At 54.7% G+C, this 20,750-nt stretch overlaps 1 protein-coding gene across 4 annotated transcripts in view; it reads right to left on the bottom strand.

The window, feature by feature from the left end:
• Positions 1 to 831: 831 nt before the first annotated feature.
• SLC8A1 (solute carrier family 8 member A1) overlaps positions 832 to 20,750 on the bottom strand; it is a 116,410-nt gene continuing 96,491 nt past the window's right edge. Inside the window, exons 3-11 of one of the 4 annotated variants that reach the window (XM_056344039.1) lie at positions 17,250 to 17,356; positions 14,575 to 14,595; positions 13,781 to 13,798; positions 13,649 to 13,663; positions 12,897 to 12,965; positions 11,906 to 12,036; positions 10,649 to 10,748; positions 4,894 to 5,169; positions 832 to 2,280 (exon numbers count right to left, since the gene is read on the bottom strand). In XM_056344039.1, coding sequence (XP_056200014.1) covers positions 1,904 to 2,280; positions 4,894 to 5,169; positions 10,649 to 10,748; positions 11,906 to 12,036; positions 12,897 to 12,965; positions 13,649 to 13,663; positions 13,781 to 13,798; positions 14,575 to 14,595; positions 17,250 to 17,356 — 1,114 coding nt within the window. In that variant the 3' untranslated portion in view covers positions 832 to 1,903. Of the gene's footprint in view, positions 2,281 to 4,893; positions 5,170 to 10,648; positions 10,749 to 11,905; positions 12,037 to 12,896; positions 12,966 to 13,648; positions 13,664 to 13,780; positions 13,799 to 14,574; positions 14,596 to 16,804; positions 16,909 to 17,249; positions 17,357 to 20,750 lie in introns of all 4 variants that reach the window. The other 3 variants (XM_056344036.1, XM_056344037.1, XM_056344038.1) reach the window with 3 other exon arrangements.

Here is a 20,750-nt window from a genome sequence, read left to right as displayed (position 1 = left end):
AAACCCATCGAAAGTGGAAAAAGGGTTGAGAAGAGAAAAAGTCCCCACAACTTCATATTCCAATCTTACAACCGGTTATTTCCATGTTCTTACAACAGGTTAATTAAAATTTCCACAGACTGTTCAAAATGAGTATAAATACCTCCAGCCAAATGGTTACGGTACAAGCACCAGACGCGGTTTCCACCCGGGTTGGAAGGGCTCACTGATGGACATGCAGGTGGGGACGCCGGGGAGCCCGGTGAAGGGCGTAGGGTAAGAAGACATCCCTCACCACCAGCACACCAAGCCAGCCCTGTGCTGCACCCAGGGAACCTCGACACCCCTCCTCCCGCGCTCGGCCTGCCACCCCCCCCGCACTGCTGGAGTCGGGGGTGGTGTGGAGCTGCACCTCCCCGCCTCACCCTTCCTGCTCATTTCAGATCCGGACAGTGCAAAATGTGCCCTTTTTCCTCAGGGACGCCTCCCGGTTATGCTCAGCGAGATCTCCTTATGGCCCTTCAGCCCTGACGCTGAATTATTCTGCCTCCAAATGGCTGTGGGGAAGGACCAGCTCTGGGGACTGATCCTGATGGCTTAATGTTCAGAAACAGGGGCTGTCGCTAGACCTGCGGGGCCAAGGGGCTTTGAGGCAGCCTCCAGCTATAAAGGCATGGGTGGGTGAGGCGCCGGGGCCAGCCTTGCTGTGCCGTCCCCCTGGGGCTGGGATGCTGCTCATCCTGCCTGGGCTCCCTGGGGCTGGGATGCTGCTCATCCTGCCTGGGCTCCCTGGGGCTGGGATGCTGCTCATCCTGCCCGGGCTTCCCGGGGCCTCCAGCCAAACCTCGGGGGGCAAGCCCGCAGCCTCTGGGGGTGGGTTTTCCTCCCTGAAAACCTACATCTGCACGGCCGTTATTGCTTCTCATGGACCCACGCGCAGAACAATACACAGGGACAGCTTTCCCTCTGCTGAGAGGAAACAAACGAACCCACAAAAACCTATGGCAAAACCCTAAACTAACTAAAATAAATAAAACCCGGTGAAAAATAAACACTCGTATCTGCAATGCTCAACCCACATGGCTGGAAGGACTATCGCTATAGGATGCTATATACAGATAGGGGTCATTTCATTCATGCAAATGCTACAAGTACCACGACAGCAAGCCTGAGGGGCTGGACAGGGTGGGGGGCACACCCTGCCCCCCCCCCCCCCCCCGCGTCTGGGGACACCAGGTGCGAGCGCGCTGCTAAGCATCCCCGAAGCACAGAGGGAAAGGTGAGGGGCATGTGGCGGGCACGAGGGGCAATGCTAGTTGTACACACGCCAAAACAAACAAAAAAAAAATCAACCCCAAATCGATGACGAAAACGGTCTGTTCTATCCTTAGAAAGCTCCCCAGCTCCCCTTGTCTGCAGTCCGGTCTCTCGCTTCCCTCTGGCAGGGCAAGAGGGGACATTCCCCAGCAGCGCGGGCAGGCGGACGGCGGTCGGAGGTCGGGACCCTCGCTCTCCTCTCGCTCCCTCGCCCACCGCTCCACGGCTCACCGGCTACCCTGGCCTCCCTGCACCTGCGCGCCCTGCTCGCCCGGTGTTCCTCCTCCTGGGGCCGGCGGCAGGAGGGCTTGACGGGGGCTCGGTGGCCATCATCCGCTCCTGCTGGTGGGGTTGCAGAGAGGGCCCTGCCGCCGGGCTCCCAGCCGGGGCCGCTGCCTGGGGAGGGGTCCTGCTGGCTTTGGGGTCCTGCCTAGTTCAAAGGATGCTCCAAAGCCGCTTTTCGTCAGCAGGTGTGTGAACATGGCAAATCTCTTTTATTCTTTCTCTGTTCATTATACACAGCGTTATATCTATATCTATACCTATATATCACTCTATATAGATACATATAGATATATATATATATTTACTATCTCTGATCGTCCCTTTAGAAGCCCTTTATGTGGCAGTAGGCTTCCAGAGATGAGAAGAATATGTACAAGAGCCAGAGGAGGATAAAGAGTGAGGATGTGAGCAGCTTGGAAGTCCGCGGCCCGCCCAGCTCACCTCCAATCTCAGGTCTCCGCCGGTAGAGCAGCACACCCACACTGATAAAAGCAAAAATGGTGAAGAGGGTGACGGAAAAGGCCAGGGTGCCAGGCGAGACTTGGAAGGCCTGTCCGTGCGCTGCGTGGTAGATGGCTGCGATCGACCAGGCCACCCCGATGCCCAGGAAAACGTTCACAGCATTGCTCCCAGTGACGTTCCCGATGGAGGCATCTGCGTACTGGTCCTGTGTTGCTGCTACTTTGCTGGCAAACGTGTCTGCAAAGGGAAGGCAGAGAGAAACCCTCAGAAAATGGCCGGGTAAGGAGGGACTGCAGCAGGCAGTGTGGGGAAAAATGTCAATGGCATCATTTGGGGCATGCAGAAACAGGGTAGAGCCCCATCTGTGGGCACTCCTGGGGAAGGGCCCATCTGGTCAGAGCCAGAGCGACGTCAGGGTCCAGAAATGCCCAGGAGGGAAATCTCAGTGTCCAGAAATATGGGGTTTCCCCCACTATCGCCCCAGATGCCCCACAGTGCTTTGACCAGAGATGACCCTCCCCAGTACTACACTGTGCCGGCCCCTTCTCCTACGTCCACTGATTTGTTGACTTGCAAAGTAAGTGAAAAGGTTGGAAAAGCTTTGTGGGAACCACAATGGTTTGTATCTATCCTTCAGGTCCCCTGAGGGTTTGCATTTGTATTTCTGTGTTTGCTTTAACGATGTCTCTCCGAAACCTTTTGCCTCACTAAAGTCCAGTGTCTTGTGTGGACCCTGACACTTTGGCAAACGAGCAGTCATCTTTCACCCCTCAGGGAGAAGAAACCAGGCAAGTGGGTATAACGCTTGCCCAGGTGCTCCAACACTCTTAATACCAGTGTCAAAAGAGCTGTGATAAAACTCAGCTGGCCTTTCTACATGGTAGCTCTTGTGTCAAGCAGACCAGCGCCATGCTGCTCTGCACCACAGGGAAGTGCTGGTTTTACATCTAAACCCACTCTGGATCTGCAGGGAGGGTGAGCTGGGTCTTGTTCAGGTGAGCACTCTCAACTAACGATGACAAGATGAATCCTTAACACACATGCATTCCCAGATCACCTTGGGTAGGGGCAGGACAGCGCGGCTGGCAAAAAGAAAATAGTTGGGGTCACATTTCATGGCTTTTAATTCTACAGAGTTTCCTTTACGCTTCTTCCCAGCGGGGCTCCAAGGTGCGACGGTGAAGTGCAGCCTGGTATGGAGACCCAGCTTCATGTAACAGGGCAGGCTGAGCCCCTACAAGCATAGTGAGAGGGGCCATTTGCAGCAAAGAAATCAAAAGGCTGCTTCGTTTTTTAAAGAAAAGCTCCCACGGAAATGCATCTGACTGTTGCTTGTTCTCAGCCTTGGTCACGGTGCAGTACTGGGGCTGTGGGACAGTGCTGATGCACCTGTGGCAATCCAGCTGCCTGTGGCAGGAGGGATGGATGGACCGCAGCTGGACACACTGCCAGTGCCAGCCGGTGCGGAAACAGCCACAGGCACCTCTGCAAGCTTGAGCGGTGCTTTCAGCGCAGAGAAGGTCCCCTGCCAGTCTTCATTTCGCTGCACATTTGCCTGATGCCTGCCTGTCTCCAAGAAAGCAGGTGTGGAGGAGCTCAGCCAGCATCCAGCCAACCCGGCACAGTCTGGCAGCATCTGCTAATTCAAACAAGAGCAGCCAAGTGCACCCTAAAAAGAACTTCTTAAATGCCACCCTTTGATGACAAAGAGCAGGAGGGAAGATTTTTGCTGTCAAGGGTGTGTGGCAGCCCTGCAAACCTCACACCTAAAAGCTCTAGTGCCAGAGGTCTAAAAAATGGTCCTTCTGTTCCTTGTCCAAATCTGTTCTTCCTTTTGGTTCTTTCACTTCTCTTTTGGGCTTTGATAGCGTTAGGGCAATTTCAAGGTTTTTGAGCACCCGAGTGCTGATTGCTGGAAGTCTGGGGTGGCAAGGGACGGTGTGATCAATGCAGGGGGTGGCTGGGCTGGGCTGCAGCCCCTTGTCCAGGAAACAGGCTGTGCCTGGCCAGCAGAGCGCGTCGAAGAAGGTAAGTGAAAGGCACAGGGCCTCTCACACAAGCTGACGTGGGACCTCCCAGAGCAGCTGTGGCACTGGGACCACCGTCTCCAGCACACTGGTTCACCCCTGCGAGTGGCCCTTCGCTGAGCCAGCAAAAAGGAGCCTGGGCTGCAGCAAGCCAATGTCCCTGGGAGGACGGAGCGGCATGCAGGTATGGAAGCGTGTGGGTTTTTCTCTCCCTGGTCAGCCCTCAGTCTCTGCTGTCTTCTGAGGCTGGGTGACCGCTGGGGCAGAGACGCGTCTCCAAACATCCATGGGACTGGGGCTTTCTTGGGGCTTCACAAGTCGCACTGCAAGCAGTTCCTCAGCTCAGCAACCCCACCTTGGTCCACCTGAACCCAGGATGAACCTGGTCTGACAGAAAGGTGTCCATGCTGGGCAGCACGCCCCGAGTACGGACTGGCACCTCACTCACCTGGGAGGCGAGGTTAAAGGAGCAGATGCTCAGAAAGAAAGTGCAGGACTGCCGACACACGCAGGACTTTAACCAAAGACAATTCCCTACTCCGAGAGTGGATGCCGTGGAGGCTGTCCACAGAAACAGGAACTTCACACTCTTTGCAAGGGGAACGTCCTTGAAATAATTTCCAGGGGACTGAATCCACATCCTGGTCTGATCCTCCCGCCCCATCTGAGACTGAAAAACAACCCCTCCACACCCCTCAAATTTGTCCTCGGAGTTCCTTCAGTGCACAGCCGAGGGCGTCAGGGCACCCAGCTTTCCCAGCCCAAACCCAAACCCAGACTGGGCAGAGGTGGACCTTTACACAAACCCTGCTGCTGTCCTTACCTGGCACCGATGTCCCCAGTGCGACAAACACGACTGCGGTGACAGAGTCCTTCAAGCCAATGGTGCAGCCGAAGTGGGATGCCAGGTCGCCAATGAAAGCTGTCAGGAGGCCGATCATGAGGATGGAGACGACAAAGCAAGCCCAGCCATTCCAGTAGTCTGTCGGGGGCACGAAGGCAAAAAGGACCTTCCAGAAGACGGTCAGAAAGTGCATCACGTAGTCAAAGCAGGAGGGCAGCTTCTCCTCCCCACATTCATCGTCATCGTCGTCTTCCCCTAGAGAAAACCACCAGTGCCTGATTAGGCTCACCCGTCCTGGAGGAGGTTGGGCAAAGTTCCTGCGCATTCTGCAGCCCCTCCAGTGTCATGATTTGGGCCCTGAAAGGCCTTGACTTCCAAATATCCTGTTTTCTGGGCAATCATCAGTGGGGCTTGACGGCCTTTCCCGGCCCCTTCCCACAGCAGAGAGACTTTCCAAAGGCATTGGCTTCGAAAACCAACTTGCACTTCAGAAAATGCAGAGTGTCATGCCAGCACCTGTGCCTGAGTTCAGCCACCAGACGCTTTCTGGGACTCAGCCCCTGCTCAGGAGCCCTTTCCCCAGAAGGTGTGGGACGTGATCGGCCTCAGGCTGGCTGGAGCCGATCAGGGCGGGCGAACCCATCGGGAGCAACGTGTGCCTCATGGAAATTCCTCTAAGGAAGGTCTTTTTCAGATGCTTTTCACAAGTGCCTGCAGTTGCTTCCAGCTCTGGAAAGACAGCTGGTTTTGGTGGCTGCTGAGCTGCTACCTCTGACACTTCACCTCTTCTGCAAACCAGGATCAGCCATGAAGAGTATCTCCCTAAAACATCCATGGCCCAGCCCTGCTGACTGCCCTTCCCTGTTGCATTTCCCTGCTCTTTCATGTACCTCCCTACGAGCCCTGGCTGCCTGTTCCCACTTGCACCCCTTCCAGGTAGCTGTCAGGTAGCCAGCCATGGGGCACTATTTGTCACAGCAAAAACACACTTTCCTTTGTCTCTATTTTCTGTCCCTGAGGCAGCTCAGTGCTTCACTTCCCACTTGTTGCTAATGCCTTGCAGGGGTCACTTTCTCAGCACGAGCCTGCCATCAGTCCTGGACCCATCTCTGCTCACCAGGCACCTTGTGTGGGTCGGATCCTGGCTCTCCCGGTGTGATGCCGAGCACCCAGCCCCACACAGCGCACTGCTTCTCACGGCCGCAGCCCCTGCAGCACCCGCCAGAGCCTGGTCTCCAGCACAGACGAGGCGCTGGGGATGTAAGCCCTTGTGCCCGTCCTGCCTGGTGTCCCGGGGGCTCCTGGACCCTCAGTGCCAGCAGCTGCATGTCCCCAAAGGCTCCTGGGGGGTTACACACGCGCAGCCCTGCCCTCTGCACATGCCGGCTGGCCCATGCCCTGAAGCTCTCCTTGGGTGGTGGGGAAAGAGCTCAGCAGTCAGACTGTCCTGGCCCCTGCCCAAGGGGCCCTTTACACTGGCACTGGCCCAGTACATCTTCAACCTGTTGGTCCTGGCAGGACCACGGGGATCCAGGCAGGTGTCTTGGTTTCTCTCCCTTCCCTGCTCCAGCACCTCACCTGTCTCTCCAAAGCCACTTGGCACCCAGCCTCCAGGGAGTCCCCCCAGTGTGTGGCTGACCACACCAGTGAGCCCTGTGGGGCTGGTGACCTCCTGCCTGACTCCAGCACCTCTGACAAGGCATCTCATGAGCCCGCCGGCCAACCTGTCCTCTGGGCGGGCTGTGTGGCAAACACAGAGCTCCCCTAGGCTGGCACAGTGCGCAGCACCGGAATGGTGGCATGGTCAGAAACTGCTCGTGCTCACACCGGAACCATCCTGGGCGTGAAGGGGAGGTGATGCTTTCCCACTGAAACCAGTGGGAGCGTCCCCACAAGGATGGGCTTCTAAGTCACGGATGATGAGGATTCCAAGGCCATTGTGAGTTGTGCTGACGAAGTCCCTTGCACTTGGGTTGATGATTTCTCATCGTCTTTGATGCTTTTTTTTCCATCCAAGGATGTGGACCACCAGATCTCCCCACACAGCTGATGCAGGAAGCTCGTTATCAATGGGAGGGTGCAATGTGCAGTCCATCCTGTCAGACGGCACGAGTGAGCCTGGCCGTCCTGCCTGGGAGGACCCCTCGGGATGGCAGAAAAAAGCGGCCAAGTCCCAGAGTAGCCAAGAGCACCTCTGCTTTGCCCCACCACAGTGGGTGAGGGGACAAGGTCCCACCGTGATAGACACGGGGTTCAAGGGGACGACGGCTCTGTGCCTGGGAAAAGCTGCTTCTCCTGGCAGCCACAGTACTGATCAGCCTGGCATAAGCTTTTGAATGAGACCATGCTGTTTTTATCTGCCCCACCGCTGGCCAGGGCAAATGTTCCTCCTTTCACATCTTCCTCCACAATGCTGATGTTTGCTTGAATAGCAACATGTATAAAGCCTCCTGCAGGGAGAATGAAGTGGTCTTGCTGTACGCTGTGTACCAATATGTGGGTATCAATTAACCCCATGTTCAAACGGTGGCTGTGTGCCATGACAACAGAGTTCCTGGGTAAGCTGCTGGGGACCTGCCTGCTCTGTCACTGCTCATAACAGCAATTGCTGTCTGCCTCACCACAAAGGCGGCGATGAAAAGCCAGCTGGGGGTCAAGGCATGGCATCCTTCCTGGGAGAGTGGAGGCCAAACCCTGGCTATTCCCTGTTGCAGTCCTGCAGAGAGTGCATCAGCACATGAGAACAAGAAAAGGAAAAGGCCCAAGGACCAGCTGGATTGTGACCACCCTCAAGAGATTTGGTTACCTGGTCTTGGTGTGGCCCAGCTCCAGTGCATGTAAACCCTGCCCTCTGCGGGCACCCTGGGGCGCTCAGCAGAGGTGCAGCTGCAGGGGGGAGGGCAGTGACGGAGCCAGCGAGAGCAAGGCAGCAGGAAACCTCTAATGCAGGGGGGATATGGCATCCCACACGAGGGCTGCGGTGAAGCTGGAGGGGATTCACTGGGGTCACTGAGATGACTGGAGTCTGGAGGATGTTGCCTGTAGGGAGAAGTGGAAGGAGCTGGCTTGGTGAATGGGGAGGAGACTGGAGGGGACCACACAACAGCCTAGGGTGACTTGGAGGGCATATACAGAGAGGATGGAGTGAAAATCCCCTCTGCGCTGACAAGTGATACAAGGGGCAATGGCCACAAACTGCAGCTTGGATGGTCACATCGGGAGAAACATCTCCAGAAGGGTGGTGCAGCCCTGGGACACATAACCTGGCTGAAGGGCATCATCTTTGAAGGTCTTCAATATTTGGCTAAACAGAGTCATGACCAACCAGGAAAAAGTCCTACTCAGTACTCTGTTGGGCTGCAACTTTGCACACGTTGTCTTCAAAGCACCTTTGGAGTTCAAGACCAACACATAAGAGAGAGGCAGTGGGAAACTTGACGTGTCTCTGATAACTTGCTGTAAAATTATGTGTTGCTTGGCTTTAAAGCTTCAAACTCACTATGGCAGAAACAGTAGCTATTCAGTGGCACGGTGTTATTACTCTGGCAGATATAAATATCCTATTCCCATGCATTGTTGTGAAGATGTGGAACAGTTTTTCAGCCTGGGAAGCTGACGATCTCCTGGGTTTTTTGCTTGTTTCACAAAGGCTGGCACAGGAAGGATACACTGTGCTGTGCTCACACTAATTTTTCAGCAGGTATGGCAGCAGGACAGTCATGGATCTAAATCTTCATGGAGATGATAAAACAGACTGAAAAATGAACATGAGTGCCACTATCAAAACACTCATCCAGATCTGTCTATCATTTTGTTAGCCAGCAATAACATTTCTCTCTCCAAGAACTGGCCAGATTCTGTGAAGGTGACCTGAAATGTAGGGTGAGGTTGGATGGTGACCCAGGGGTGCACTCAGGAACCGGCTCACAAACTCCAGGATGTTTTTGCTGTGGAAGAAACTTTACAGGCTGTTGGGCACATGCCAAAGGCAGCTGTGGGCGACTGGCTCCAGCTCAGCCCCATGGGCGGCACAGCATGGCACGGCACAGCATGGCACAGCTTCGCTGCACCTGCGCTGCCCTCCTGCAGAGCTGGCCTCCTGCTGCTCCACCCCTCCGCTGCCCTGCTAACCTTGTGCCGCTTGCTCACTGGGTGGGAAACGGGGTGTTAATGTTGCTTTTCCCAACTGGGATGTCACATTCTGAAGTGGGAATGTGTGACTTTCACTTGCTCCCCATGGTGGGCTGCAGGGAAAAACTCGACCCCAAACAAGCTAAATCCTGGCAAAAAAAAGTAGGTCTGGAGCCCAGAGACAAGCTACTGTTCCTCACCTGCAAGGGACGGCTCACGTCCACTGAAATACGCCACATTTATTAAATGTTTGTTAATCACCCTGCTGGTGCTGACGGTGGCTGCATGTTCCAGACACAGTGGCAATGGGGCTTTCACATAACCGCAGACTCACGTCTCGCAGAGCTTGGGTCCAAGTCCCAGTGATTAGCTCTGCTTTAATATGGGATGCAATCAAATAATTGATTCTGGCACAGATTAGTTTAGCCATATTAACCACAAAACCTGCAGCAAGGCCTGTCTTGCATGATATGTTCATGCTGTATCCAAAATAATGGGAGGCTCTTGGCTGGAGGCTCTAGGACCAACTATGCTACAAGGGGAGGGGTCACAATCCGAGGAGAGAGCTGCTGTACAGCGTCCTGTCCTCATTGTCAGAGGTGGAGGGTACGTGGTACGGCCATCACTTTTAATTACTTTGTGCTAGGCAGAGGTTACCCTGTGCAGCAGAGCTTGAGGTAGGGCGTGCGAGTGTTCCCCCATGCACTTTAATGCAGAATTAGCCAGAGGAGCTCAGCCTGCCTTCCCCAGTGATTTAACCTAAGCTGGTTGATGTTGCCCTAACGCGCACCCACACGCAGCCCAGGCTGGGCTGTGAGGTCGTAACACCCCGCTGGTGAGTTACAGTGTCTCCAGCTGTTAAAACCACATCTGGAGGAGACCTTCTTTCCCTCACCTCCCACAGATGTGGGAACGGGGAATACTAATATATCCTATACTGGGCATACTGGTAAACCTGGCACGGGTGCCTGCGAGAACAGTACAACAGAGCATTTCTGAGTGAAAGGCAATTCATCAAGAGAGGGAAGAGATGATCAGATATGATCTGAAATGACCACAGATATCATGTGCTGCTGCAGCTATGGGGCTGCTGAGCCGTAACCTCCAGCCACAGTGGGCTGCGCCAGCGGGAGTCCCTGCAAGCAGGGGGTCAAGGGCAAATTCTGGCTCACAGAAAGGGGGACTCGGTGGCTTGGTGCCCTCACTACTGCGTCATCCTCGCCACTGCAGTACAGGGAGCACCAGGGATGGGGAGCACTGCTGCTTCGCACCAGCATAATTTATGCCGCTCTGAGTTGGAACACGGCATTCGCCTCCCACATCTCACTGGCCTGACCCTTCCCCTCTGCCGTCTGGTACCAGCCAGGGTGTTTCTCTGCCGGGTGCTACAGACACACGTAGTGCAGGAAGTTTCCCACACATCAGACAAGGCGCTCCCGTGAAGGGGTTGAATGCAACAGCCTCACTTATGCAGATGATGTAAATAACTCTGCCACCTGTTTTGCCTCCTGCAGCTCCACTACGGTCTGTGCTACCGATACAGCCGAGCCGAGACACAAGTGAGGCTGACTATAATTCACCTGGAGCAGTGGTCCAAACTCACCCGCGCTGACAGTAATAGCCTCAATAAACTGCTCCCTCCAGCTGTTTGTGCCAACCACCAGGGCCAGGTTCGTCTTCTTAATGAGCTTGTCCACCGTGTTCTGTGGATGGAGATGCAGAGGAGAGAATTAGGGGCTGGAGGTGCTGGGCTAAAACCCACTGGCGCTAGTGCTTACAGCCATGCACTTCTGGAAAAAGCTTAGGGAATTTTAAGCTCATGTCAAGAGCCCCAGCAGCGAAAGCAAATGTAGGTACTTGCAGTTCCCTCACTGCCACTCAAAAAGACCTTTTGAAACCTGCTCATGATGGGAGTTTGAGCCATGTCAGTGGAGGTTTAACAGCAAATAGTGCTGAGGTGCCACAGCTACTGCTACTCCCCACTCCTCGGGAAGAATTTTTACCAGACTGCTTCAAAGCACTAAATGGGGCTTGACCAAGGCCCGCTGGTGGAGCTGGGCTCTGTGCACCTCTCTGTGCAGCTCAGGAGCTGCAGCTCAGTACCCGCAGGGAAGGTGCTGCAGCAGCAGTGGGTAGGAGCCGCTGCGGGGCAGGCAGGGGAGGGCTGCGCACAGGCTGTGGTGCCTCAGGTGCCCGCTGACAGCAGGCAGCAAAACCATGGCAGGGAGGCAGCCACTGCTGCCACACAGAACGGGTGGTCTGTTATTTTTTAGGCTATGGAAAAATGGAAGAGAGAAGAAATAGCCAGTTTTCAGCTCTCGGTCTGGCACAGACATTCACAGCAGCTCAGATTCACAACCATCACTTGCATTTAGGGCATCAGCCCTTTGCACTGAGGGTCCCAGGCTTGGGGCTCACTCAAGACCACCTGAAGTAGGACCTGGGTGTAGCACATCACTGTGAGAACCAGGTTATATTTTAAAGCAACCTGCAGCATTTTGGAACCCAGTCAGCTCTTAGGCTCACTGCGTTGACTTGCTTGTATGACAGTAACCACGAACAGTCTGTGAGTGGGACAGAAAGTCAGGGATCACCCCCCAAGGACTACGGCTGTGGGCTGATGGACAGGCTGAGGATGCAGAGTGTATTTTAACCCATCGCCATCTCACCGGACTGACTCCCACCCTTTCATCATGCCATGGCTCAGCCATCTTTCAAAGTGTCCCTGGGTCCTGCTCTGAGACCTTGCGATGCCAGGAGCTGCCTCACTTTGCTGTGACACCATCAGCATGTGCGAACACAAAAGGAGAGTCCCCAGCTGCAGGGGAAGAGGAACAGGGGCAGGGGACGTGGACTGTACCTTGAACTCATAGGATTCCTCAATGATGACTTCGAGCTTGGTGTGCTCCCCCAGGACTGGGCGCCCCATCTCCGCGATTCGACGCTCTTCCTCCTCCTTGCTGGTCAGTGGCTGCTTTTCTTCATTCTCCTCTGCAAAGCAAAGAGCCCATGGGTGAGCCAGGCCTGGCTGGTCACTCCCTGAAGCTGGCTTGCCATCAGAGGGGCAGGTCAGGAAGCCTCCAGGTGGGAGTGTGAGTGACAGAAGTAGCTGAGGAGGAGGTGGTCATGGAGCAATAGACAAGGTAGTTTTGCTGGGAAATGCTGGCAAGAGGTCCACAACTTGTCCAGCCTCAGAAGTAGCCCAGTTCACCCCAGGACTGGGGAACAGCGTATCGCATGGTACCTGCTGCCTCTCCTGCAGGGATGCTGGGAGGAGACAGATCGTCACTAAGGCTGCTCCATTTCCCAACTCTCCAGGGCTGCATCAGGGCATGGTCAGGACATTTCCATCAGCCTGTTACAACCAGAGTAAGCTGCCAGCAGCCCCGGCATGGAGATGGGTATGAAACCTGGGCTCTGCCTCCTTCTGAGCAGGGCTTTACCTCAGGGAGGAGGCTGGCAGCTGGAAAGTCTGAAACTCCTGCTGTCATGGTGAGGCTGGGGGCAACAGTGCTGGGACATACTGGTGTGAGGAGCCACCCACAGGCATGGCCTGGCCCCCGACCCTGAGGGAGGAGGCAGTGGAGGCACTACAGGAGCGACGGAGCAGGTCTGCACCGCCACTGGCGTCTATGCAACCTTTGGGGCATGGGGACCCCAGGCAGCGTGGCTTTTGTCACTGCCACTGTCCAGAACCCCACTGAGCAACCTTCCAGCCCACCCCAGGGATGAGCAGAGGGACATCAGGGAAAAAAAGGGCTGGTTTCACTGTAGTTAAACTGTCAGTAGGTGAACACCCTGGTCAGCCCGCTTTAGACCACCACAGCCCTCGAGCGTCACACTGTGGGTACCTTGGATGGTGACCACGGTGCAAGGAAGAGGATGATCTCTAGCCTGGACCTTCCTGAAGACAGGCTTGCCTATCAAAGTGATCAGCAGGAGATCAGCAGGACGGACTGCACACCCGTGTGGTTAGTAAACTCTACTCCTACTTCACATGGGGTTAGTGTCACTCCTGCGCCAGCTGCCCCTCGGCACAGCGGTGCCACACCGTGGGAAAGCCCTTCTGCTCCTGCAGGCCAAAGGGACTGGCCTGGTGGCCAGAGGTTCCTTAGTCTGAGTTACTGTTCCCAGGGCTCTTGAGGGGCTGTTCTGCAACGTGTGGGACCCAGGACCTTCTCCCCCTGCAGTCTCAGCCTAGTGATGGATGCTCAGCTGGCTGAAGATGGATGGGCAAACGCTGCTGCCGGGTCTCGCTGGTGGGAAGGGCAGGGGCCACCTTGCCTGAAGCTGCCATGGGGTCCTGCACCTCCCGCAGTGCTGGGGCACCCCAGCTGCTGCCTGGGGTGGGGGGACAGGCTCCCCGCGCTGTGCAGAGCCCTGTGCACCTCCCGTGTGGCAGCAGGCAGGGGAAGGCTGGACCAAGCGGAGAAGCACCCTCTGCTCCAAGAGATGGAGGGGGTCTGCCTGTGGCTGCAGGGGCGCCGGCTCACCCTCCCTGAGGTGGGGTTAGTCGTGCACGGCAGGCAGAGCACTCTGTGAGAAGACATGGTGTTAGCGTGAGCGGCCAGAGCAGCGAGGCCACGGCCCAGCGCCTTCTTACCCTTCCAGAGTTTGTCTCCAGACAGAACAAAAGCAAAGAGGAAACCAAGAGGAAAGAGCAGGGTGAGCACATGGCCATTGAAACAAGGGACAGAGGGGGACAGGGTGTGGGGGAAAGAGCAGAAATCCATACCTGTGATGGTGAAGCCACCTAGATGAAACAAAAAATGAGAAAAAGAGAGAGAGAGAGAAAGGATTAGCATCAGCACAGCAACATGGACAGCCTGCAGCCCGCAGGGACATGGTGCTCCTCCCCTGCCCCGCGGCCGGGCCGGTGCCGGAGGGGCAGTGTGGGCAGCCCTGCGTGCAGGCTCTTCAACCCACATCTGCCGCCACCGTCCCCCGGGGTCTACATGTATGTGGAGTGGATAAAACCAGTGAGAGCCTGTCCTGGGGCTGGGGGTGTGCAGGGGAATGGGGGTGGCTTTGCTGCCCTCCCCGGCCACCCTGTCCTGAGGATGGCCAGCAAGACATTCAGAGGCTGGGTGGTGGGCTCTACATCTCCCCAAGACCGGAGGCCAAGGTTGCACCGCCTCTTCAAAAAGCAGTGGCCAACTTTCCTGTCCAGCCACAGGCATCCCTAAGTCACCAGGCAATCCTGCTCCTGCCACGCCAGCGCAGGAGGTTATGAGTTAACCTGCACGGTGCATGTTTAACTCGGGGGCTGGTGGGTTTGCTGTGGCGTAAGAACGCCACTCCCGAAAAATGCTCCTTGCCGAAGCAGGCTACCACTCATTAACGTTAGTGACTTTGGGGCTCTACTCCAAGGAAAGATGTGGCATTAAGTACCTGAGTTTACTTAAATAGTGCTGACCACCCTAAAAGAGAATGTTGTGAGCAAAGAAAAAAATCAAGCAAACCCAATTGTCTTCCGAAAATACGCAGACAAACTGGAAAAATGGAAAAGAAAAACGAATGCGCGCTTACCAAGCTCATTCAACAACAGGGCTGTGAAGGAGACAGACAGAGACAAACACAGAAGAAGAAAAGTAAATGAATAATGAAATCAAAAGGGATATCCACAGAAAGACTCCAGATCCCAGGGCAGAGATTTCAGATCTGTAAAGCTGCAGGATACCATTAGTGTTGAGAGAAAGGCACTAAAAATAAAGGAACAGAAACGTTTCATGGGATTGTGGATTTAAAATAAAAACTATTGCAAACATGGGGTGGATATGGGATTAGAAGGCACACTCCAAAAATTCATTTTTCCCCTTTGAATTGTATGTGCAAGATCTTCCATTGGTCTCGGAGGCAGTTCTGCCCTGGGGGAGGACACAAGACGCCCCATGCGCAGCGGCTACTGGCTTTGACCTCCTCCAGCTGCCTAATGGGGAGCAACAGCACCAGCAGGCAGCTGCGCTTCTGGCGTATGCAACGAGAGAGAAAAGTCTGTGGCACGGCTTGGCTCAAGGATCTTGTTGCTCAACATTTTAGGTCTCCAAAACAAAAGAAAAAGCCTCTCCCTTAGTGCGCTGGTGGGTCCCTGGCCCCTGAGGCACAAACCCCACCACGGCTACCTGGCCTCAGGGTGACATTTCAGAGACGCTCTCGTCTCCAGGGTGCCGAGCACACAGCTTGCCCCGCCTCACTGCCTCTCAAACAAAACCAAGTGCAAAATCGAAGTTAGAAAAAAAAATATAAAATCATTGCATGGCCAAATCAGCAAATAGCATCCTTAAAAATCTTGACTTGCCTTCCAAGGCAAACCAGTGAGTTTGCAAAGCTCAGCTTCCCTCAGGTTTCCTTGGTATCTTTGTGACCAGGAAGATGAGGAACTTCCTCTCCTTTTCCTTTTATTCTCAAATAAACATTTCTGCTGGATCGCGTAGTTGGTACCACAATTCTCAAACCTGGGGCCCAGAAAGTGTGTTTGCTCTTGCCAGACTCGTGAGGCTGAGCCGGCCCTGCTCCCTGTGAAGCTGGGCAAAGCCAGAGCTGCCAACTTGAGTTGCCTACACGTAGCTTTATCCTGGCACCGCTCTGGGATACAAATCCCACCCGCAGAGCCTGGGCCACACGTGCCAGTGTGCTTGATTTTATGGCCCTGCTTCTGCTGGCTAGTCGCACAAGGCAGCGGGAAATCTAATGGAGGGGGCAACGCAGCTGACCTGGATGGCCCCTGTGCTGAAGGGGAATGCGGCATCGCTGCTGGATGTGGTTTTAGACTGAATAACAGCAGCGTGTCCCCACTCAGAGTGGGGACCGCTGGGGGCCCTTGCTGTCCTGAGCAAATAATACATTGCAACCCCACGCCTGCTGAAGGGAGAGCTTATGTCTGAGAAACTAGAAAGCAGCTCCAAGGCAGACAGACCAAATGCTTCTACCAGTTTTTTTCACAAAGGCTTTAGTAAGGGTCTGTTGTAGGGCAACTAATTGTCGTAAGCAACTGCAAACCTGCTTTTTGCTCAGCCCACCAATAGCGTGCAGAATTAGCTGTTGCCATTAATTTTCACTTAATCTCCTAGCAGAAAAAAGATACGCACAGAAAAATAAGTGAACTCTGTCTTTTTGGGAAGGTTTGCAGTTAGTTTAGAAATGTGAGGAAAGAGGAAATTGTTTTTATTATTTCTATGAGAAGCTATTACCCAGTGCAGAGCCATGAAACTTTATTCAAGTATAACCTGATTTCTCCTAGACTGATTGCATCTTACGGTATTACCTGCTTGTGCCATGATTCTCAGCTATTTTAAGATCCTAGTGCCCGTATAAAAAAGATAAAATTACTGCTCTGGCCATGCATTTTATTTCAAGAGAGGGCTATTTTATCTTTCGATAAAAATGATGCAGCATCGCCTTTTTACTCCTCGAGACTGGATTTTCTGCTCGATTAAATGAAGCTGTAGCTGCGACGTGGCAGGGCAGCGCTCTCAAAATCTCTCTGGGGCTGGCGATGCTCATTGTCCCCTGCCTGGGTGCTCTGAGACCGTCCCGGGAGCGTGTCTTGCTCCCAGGGGGCCCTTGAAAGTGAGACGGAGTGCTCCCAAAATGAGAGAGGAAAGAAAACAGAGCAAAAAGGTGCAGTGGCCAAGCTTCAAAGGAGGGAGGGCAAAACGGCCGGGAGCCAAAGTGCGAGGAGAAAGGAGTGTGAGAGTAGGGAGACACAGAGAAAGCGGACGGCAGCGTCTCGAGAGCTGGTCTGGTTTTACTCTCACACCTTTCACTCCTCGTCGTAGCCACACCGGGTCCCCAAGCACAAGGAAGAAACTGCACTCTTTCTCATACTCCTCACGGTCAAGTACTCTAAGGGTAATGAATTTCCTGTGGGAACACAAGACAAAGGCAAACACATGATTGGCATCACACACACATGCAGTTCACGTCCGCCCGGGTGCCGTGGTGCCAGAGATGGTTGGGTGGGGGGAAGCGGCGGCACATCCCCCCTGGGGCGTACGGAGAAGGGCAGGAGCATCCCCACTGCCCAGCCGGGGTCGGACCTCGGTGGGCCAGGGAGGGGCTGAGTTCAGAGGGGCTGGGAATGTCCCTGCTCCTGCCCTTTTCCACAGGCACCGGGGATGTGAGCTCGGTGTTGCAGGTGCCAGGCATGAGTGAGCCAGACAGGGACACACAGGCTGGGCTCAGCCCCGGAGCACGTCCCCCACCTTTCTTCTCACTCATCTCCACCAGCCGGGGCTCCCCGATCTCTAGGTAGAAGGTCTTGTTTTTCTCATACTCCTCATCATCTATCACCTTGATTGATATCGTTTTGCTGGAACAGAGAAGAAGAAATAGAGATTCAAGAGTAAGGGGGGAAAAGGGAGGAAGGGAGACAGGGGGAGGACGAGGAGGGTGGAGATGGCAGGAGAAGGGGGCTGCAGGCAGAAACCAGTGGGTCTGGTAGCACAGGGGCAGCACAGCCGCAAGCAAAGGGCAGGAGATGGGCTTGGCTCAAGCTGAGCATGGACCACATGGTCGGCGCAGCAGCAGCTCGCAGGGTGCCATCCTCCATCCTCCCCGGCACAGCCAGAGGCCACAGCTGAGCACCACGCAGCCTGGCCCAGCCTCCCCCAGAGGTGCCGCGGCCCGGGGTCAGCAAGACACGTCCCCTTCCAAAATCCCCAGGTACGGAATAGCATGGAATAGCCCCCTGAGAGCCTGCACACACCACGCAGGGCCCCGGGGGCACGAGCACTGGCAGCAGCGCAGACCAAGCCCCTGGCAGCAGATGCACTGCCCAGAGCAGCCCTGGGCACGGAGGAGGCTCTGTTCGCCAGGCACAACACCCTGATCAGCGGCTCAGTTTGGGCTCTGGAGGCTCCAGCTGACAAGCTTGAAAGGGATGCTGGAGTTGGGACTTTTTCTGTGGAGGTAACATAAGGGAAAGACTGTCTTTCTTGTTAGGGCAGGGTGAAGGAAAGCTTCACTGACAGTGAGATCTGACTTTTTACTTTTCCTTTGCAAGCAGCATATCTTTCCCCAAGCACCAAAGACTTGGCCCTCTCCTGTCCGAGAGCCATGCAGCAAGCCTCTCTCCTCACATGGCCCAGATTCCCGAATTTTCCCCTGCAGCATCAGCAGGGCAGGTCTGAAGGCAGAACCACTCAGGACACAGCCATGAAGCATGCACTGCAAAGGGTGAAAGCCTTGCAGGACGCTGTGGCCACCAGCAGAGAGATTTGCTCCTTGGGGCACCCAGTAGAACAAAAATTGCTTTACCAGGGGAAAAAATGTGTGTGGAAGTTTTCCAGCTCTTTTCAGGGACTCACATAAGCAGCCTGGAAATACCCAGCTGAAAGATGTTCGCCCGAAGGTGGCCAAACTGGGAGTACAACAGGCTTGTGCATGGAGTCGGGGCTACTGTGGTCTTCCCTGCAGTGCAAAGCCCTTGCACAGACAAGGTGGGGGGCAGAAATACGGCAGCCCCAGCCCGGAGCATCCTGCTCACTGCCATGTGCGCATGGCATTGCTGCTGGGAGGGGACCCCCTCCTGGCTCTGACCTTGTCCCACACAAGAAATTAGAAGGCAGTAACAGCAACAAATAAAAAGGCAGTGCAGTGACTGCAGCCCTCTGTGAGCCAACGACCTGGCGGGGTTTGCTTTTTCCCCATGCCTGGCAGCACTGCCCTCCTGTGAATGCTCTCGCTTAAACAAGCTCCCCAGTCATGCTCCCGCTGCCCAAGCCCGGCTGTTCTGTCCTTCAAAAAAATCCCTCCTGTCCCATCCCTGGCTCCTCTGCACTTCCCACAGGCAGCCAGCACAAGCCGGAGTAGCCCTCAGGCTGCTCTAATATATGATCAGGGAGGATCTGCTGTTCCTGGCAGGTCCCAGCACTGAAAATCCATAAACATGGAAGGAAGCCACACTCTAGGGGAGCGAAACTCAGGCCACGCTGCCGTAATTTCTGGCTTTCTCCCCTCTTTGCACATCTGTACTGCCACTCAGAGCCCCTCTGTTAAGCTGACAAGTATTTGGCAGCAAAGTCGACATTTTATTCTCGGCGCAAACACCGCCAAGCACTTGGAGGAACAGCCAGGATGATTTCTTGTGCTGTTTGCTATGAGTCAGAAGTGTATTAAGTTTGCCCTTCATGCTTATAATGAAACCATTTACTTAAGAGCAAGTGATGGCTGTGAAGAGTGTAACAATGCAGCACAGCTCAGAGTAATTGTATTTTATAATTGATATCTGTAATAATTTTTTCTGCTTATAATTATTGCTGCAATAGGTTTGTACATAGGAAAAATGGTTACCAAGCACGCAACTGATCTTGTTTTGCATTGATGAGTTAGGGGAAATTATCGCATATTAAAAAACCAATGAAGGATGCAAAAATGCTCTCAGCCAAGCTATCAAAGACAGCCTGACAGAATTAACAGAATGGCACAATTTCAAAAACATTACTAACAAAATCAATAATTTTCCTGACAAATCCCATTAAAATGTCCACTGCACCCTGCCCCCATGTACGAAAAAAAAAGCGCCTTTCTCAGGCAAGTCAGTTTAAAATGCTGCCTTCATCAGTTCTGAGGGCAGCAGAGGTATCAAGACATAAACGACCTATGGGTGGTGTGTCCTGGCTTGCCATGTGCGGCATTCTTCAAAGCCTCACAAAACAGTTCTCTCTTACAGAAAGAAACCTGGGTGCCAATTAAAAGCTGTTCCTGATGCTCAGACCCAACATTGACCTGACTTCCCTGAATAACGTGGCTCCGGGGCTTCAAGTGCCGCTGCCAGCGGCTGCTGCTATCACGCAGTTTGCCAAGTGATCTTTCCAGGGTGCGAGCAAGTGCTCTGCGTCAGGCAGACACGTGCACCGCCGCTGCTCCTGCTGCACCAGGCTGTTGGGGGAAAGGGTGGGAGGAACAAACGGCGAGTCCGCTCTCCCAATCAATCTCCAATCAGCAAGAATTGCTGAGGCAGATTTGTCTCTGGGATGAGACGGCAGTCCCAGGAAAAAGGATTTTCTCCTAATGGTGTCTGAGATCACATCTGTTTGAGGAACAGTGAGTATCTGAAAACAACACAGGCTATTCCTGGAGCGTGCCTGGCCCCCACCCACTGCCTTTCGCCTGCACAAAGCCCCTCCACAGGCTCCAGCACGTGTGCAGCCACGCTGCAGCGTCTGATCATGGAGGAGGAGGATCAGGCAACTGCACGATTTGTCCTGCGTTAGGGTAAGGACTGCTTTGGTCAGTGATCTAGGACGTGCACCGATGACAGCCTGCTCTCGTGGACCCTCTGACCTGGTCTCTGCTTCTCACTGCACCCCCCCCGGCAGAGGTTTGGGGCGAGCGGGCGGTGGGGAGGTGAGCAGCATGGGGCTGCCCGGGCAGGCGGGGGATGGCAGCCCCTGCTCCCGGGGGGCTCGCCCGTCCTGTGCTCCTGCTGCATTCAGCACTCAGCTCTGCAAGCCTGCTACCCACAGTCCTCTCTCCTGAAGGTGCGCCTTGCTGCGTCAGGCTGATTTTCTTGCATGACGATACAGGGTGCGAGCGGGGCAGAGCAGGAGGGCCCGGCAGAGGCAGGACAGCTCGTGAAGGCTGGCGGAACGAGTTGGGATGCGGGGCTGAGTGCAGCAGCTCAGACCTCCGCCTGCCCCTTGGCTTCCCCAGCTGGACACAGCAGGAGGAAGAGTGGCAGTGCGAGAACGTGCTGAAATTTG

This window comes from Falco biarmicus, chromosome 6, assembly GCF_023638135.1.
Source record: "Falco biarmicus isolate bFalBia1 chromosome 6, bFalBia1.pri, whole genome shotgun sequence".
NCBI lineage: Eukaryota > Metazoa > Chordata > Aves > Falconiformes > Falconidae > Falco > Falco biarmicus.
Note: the sequence above shows the minus strand (reverse complement) of the source record. Positions and strands in the feature narration are given on the sequence as shown.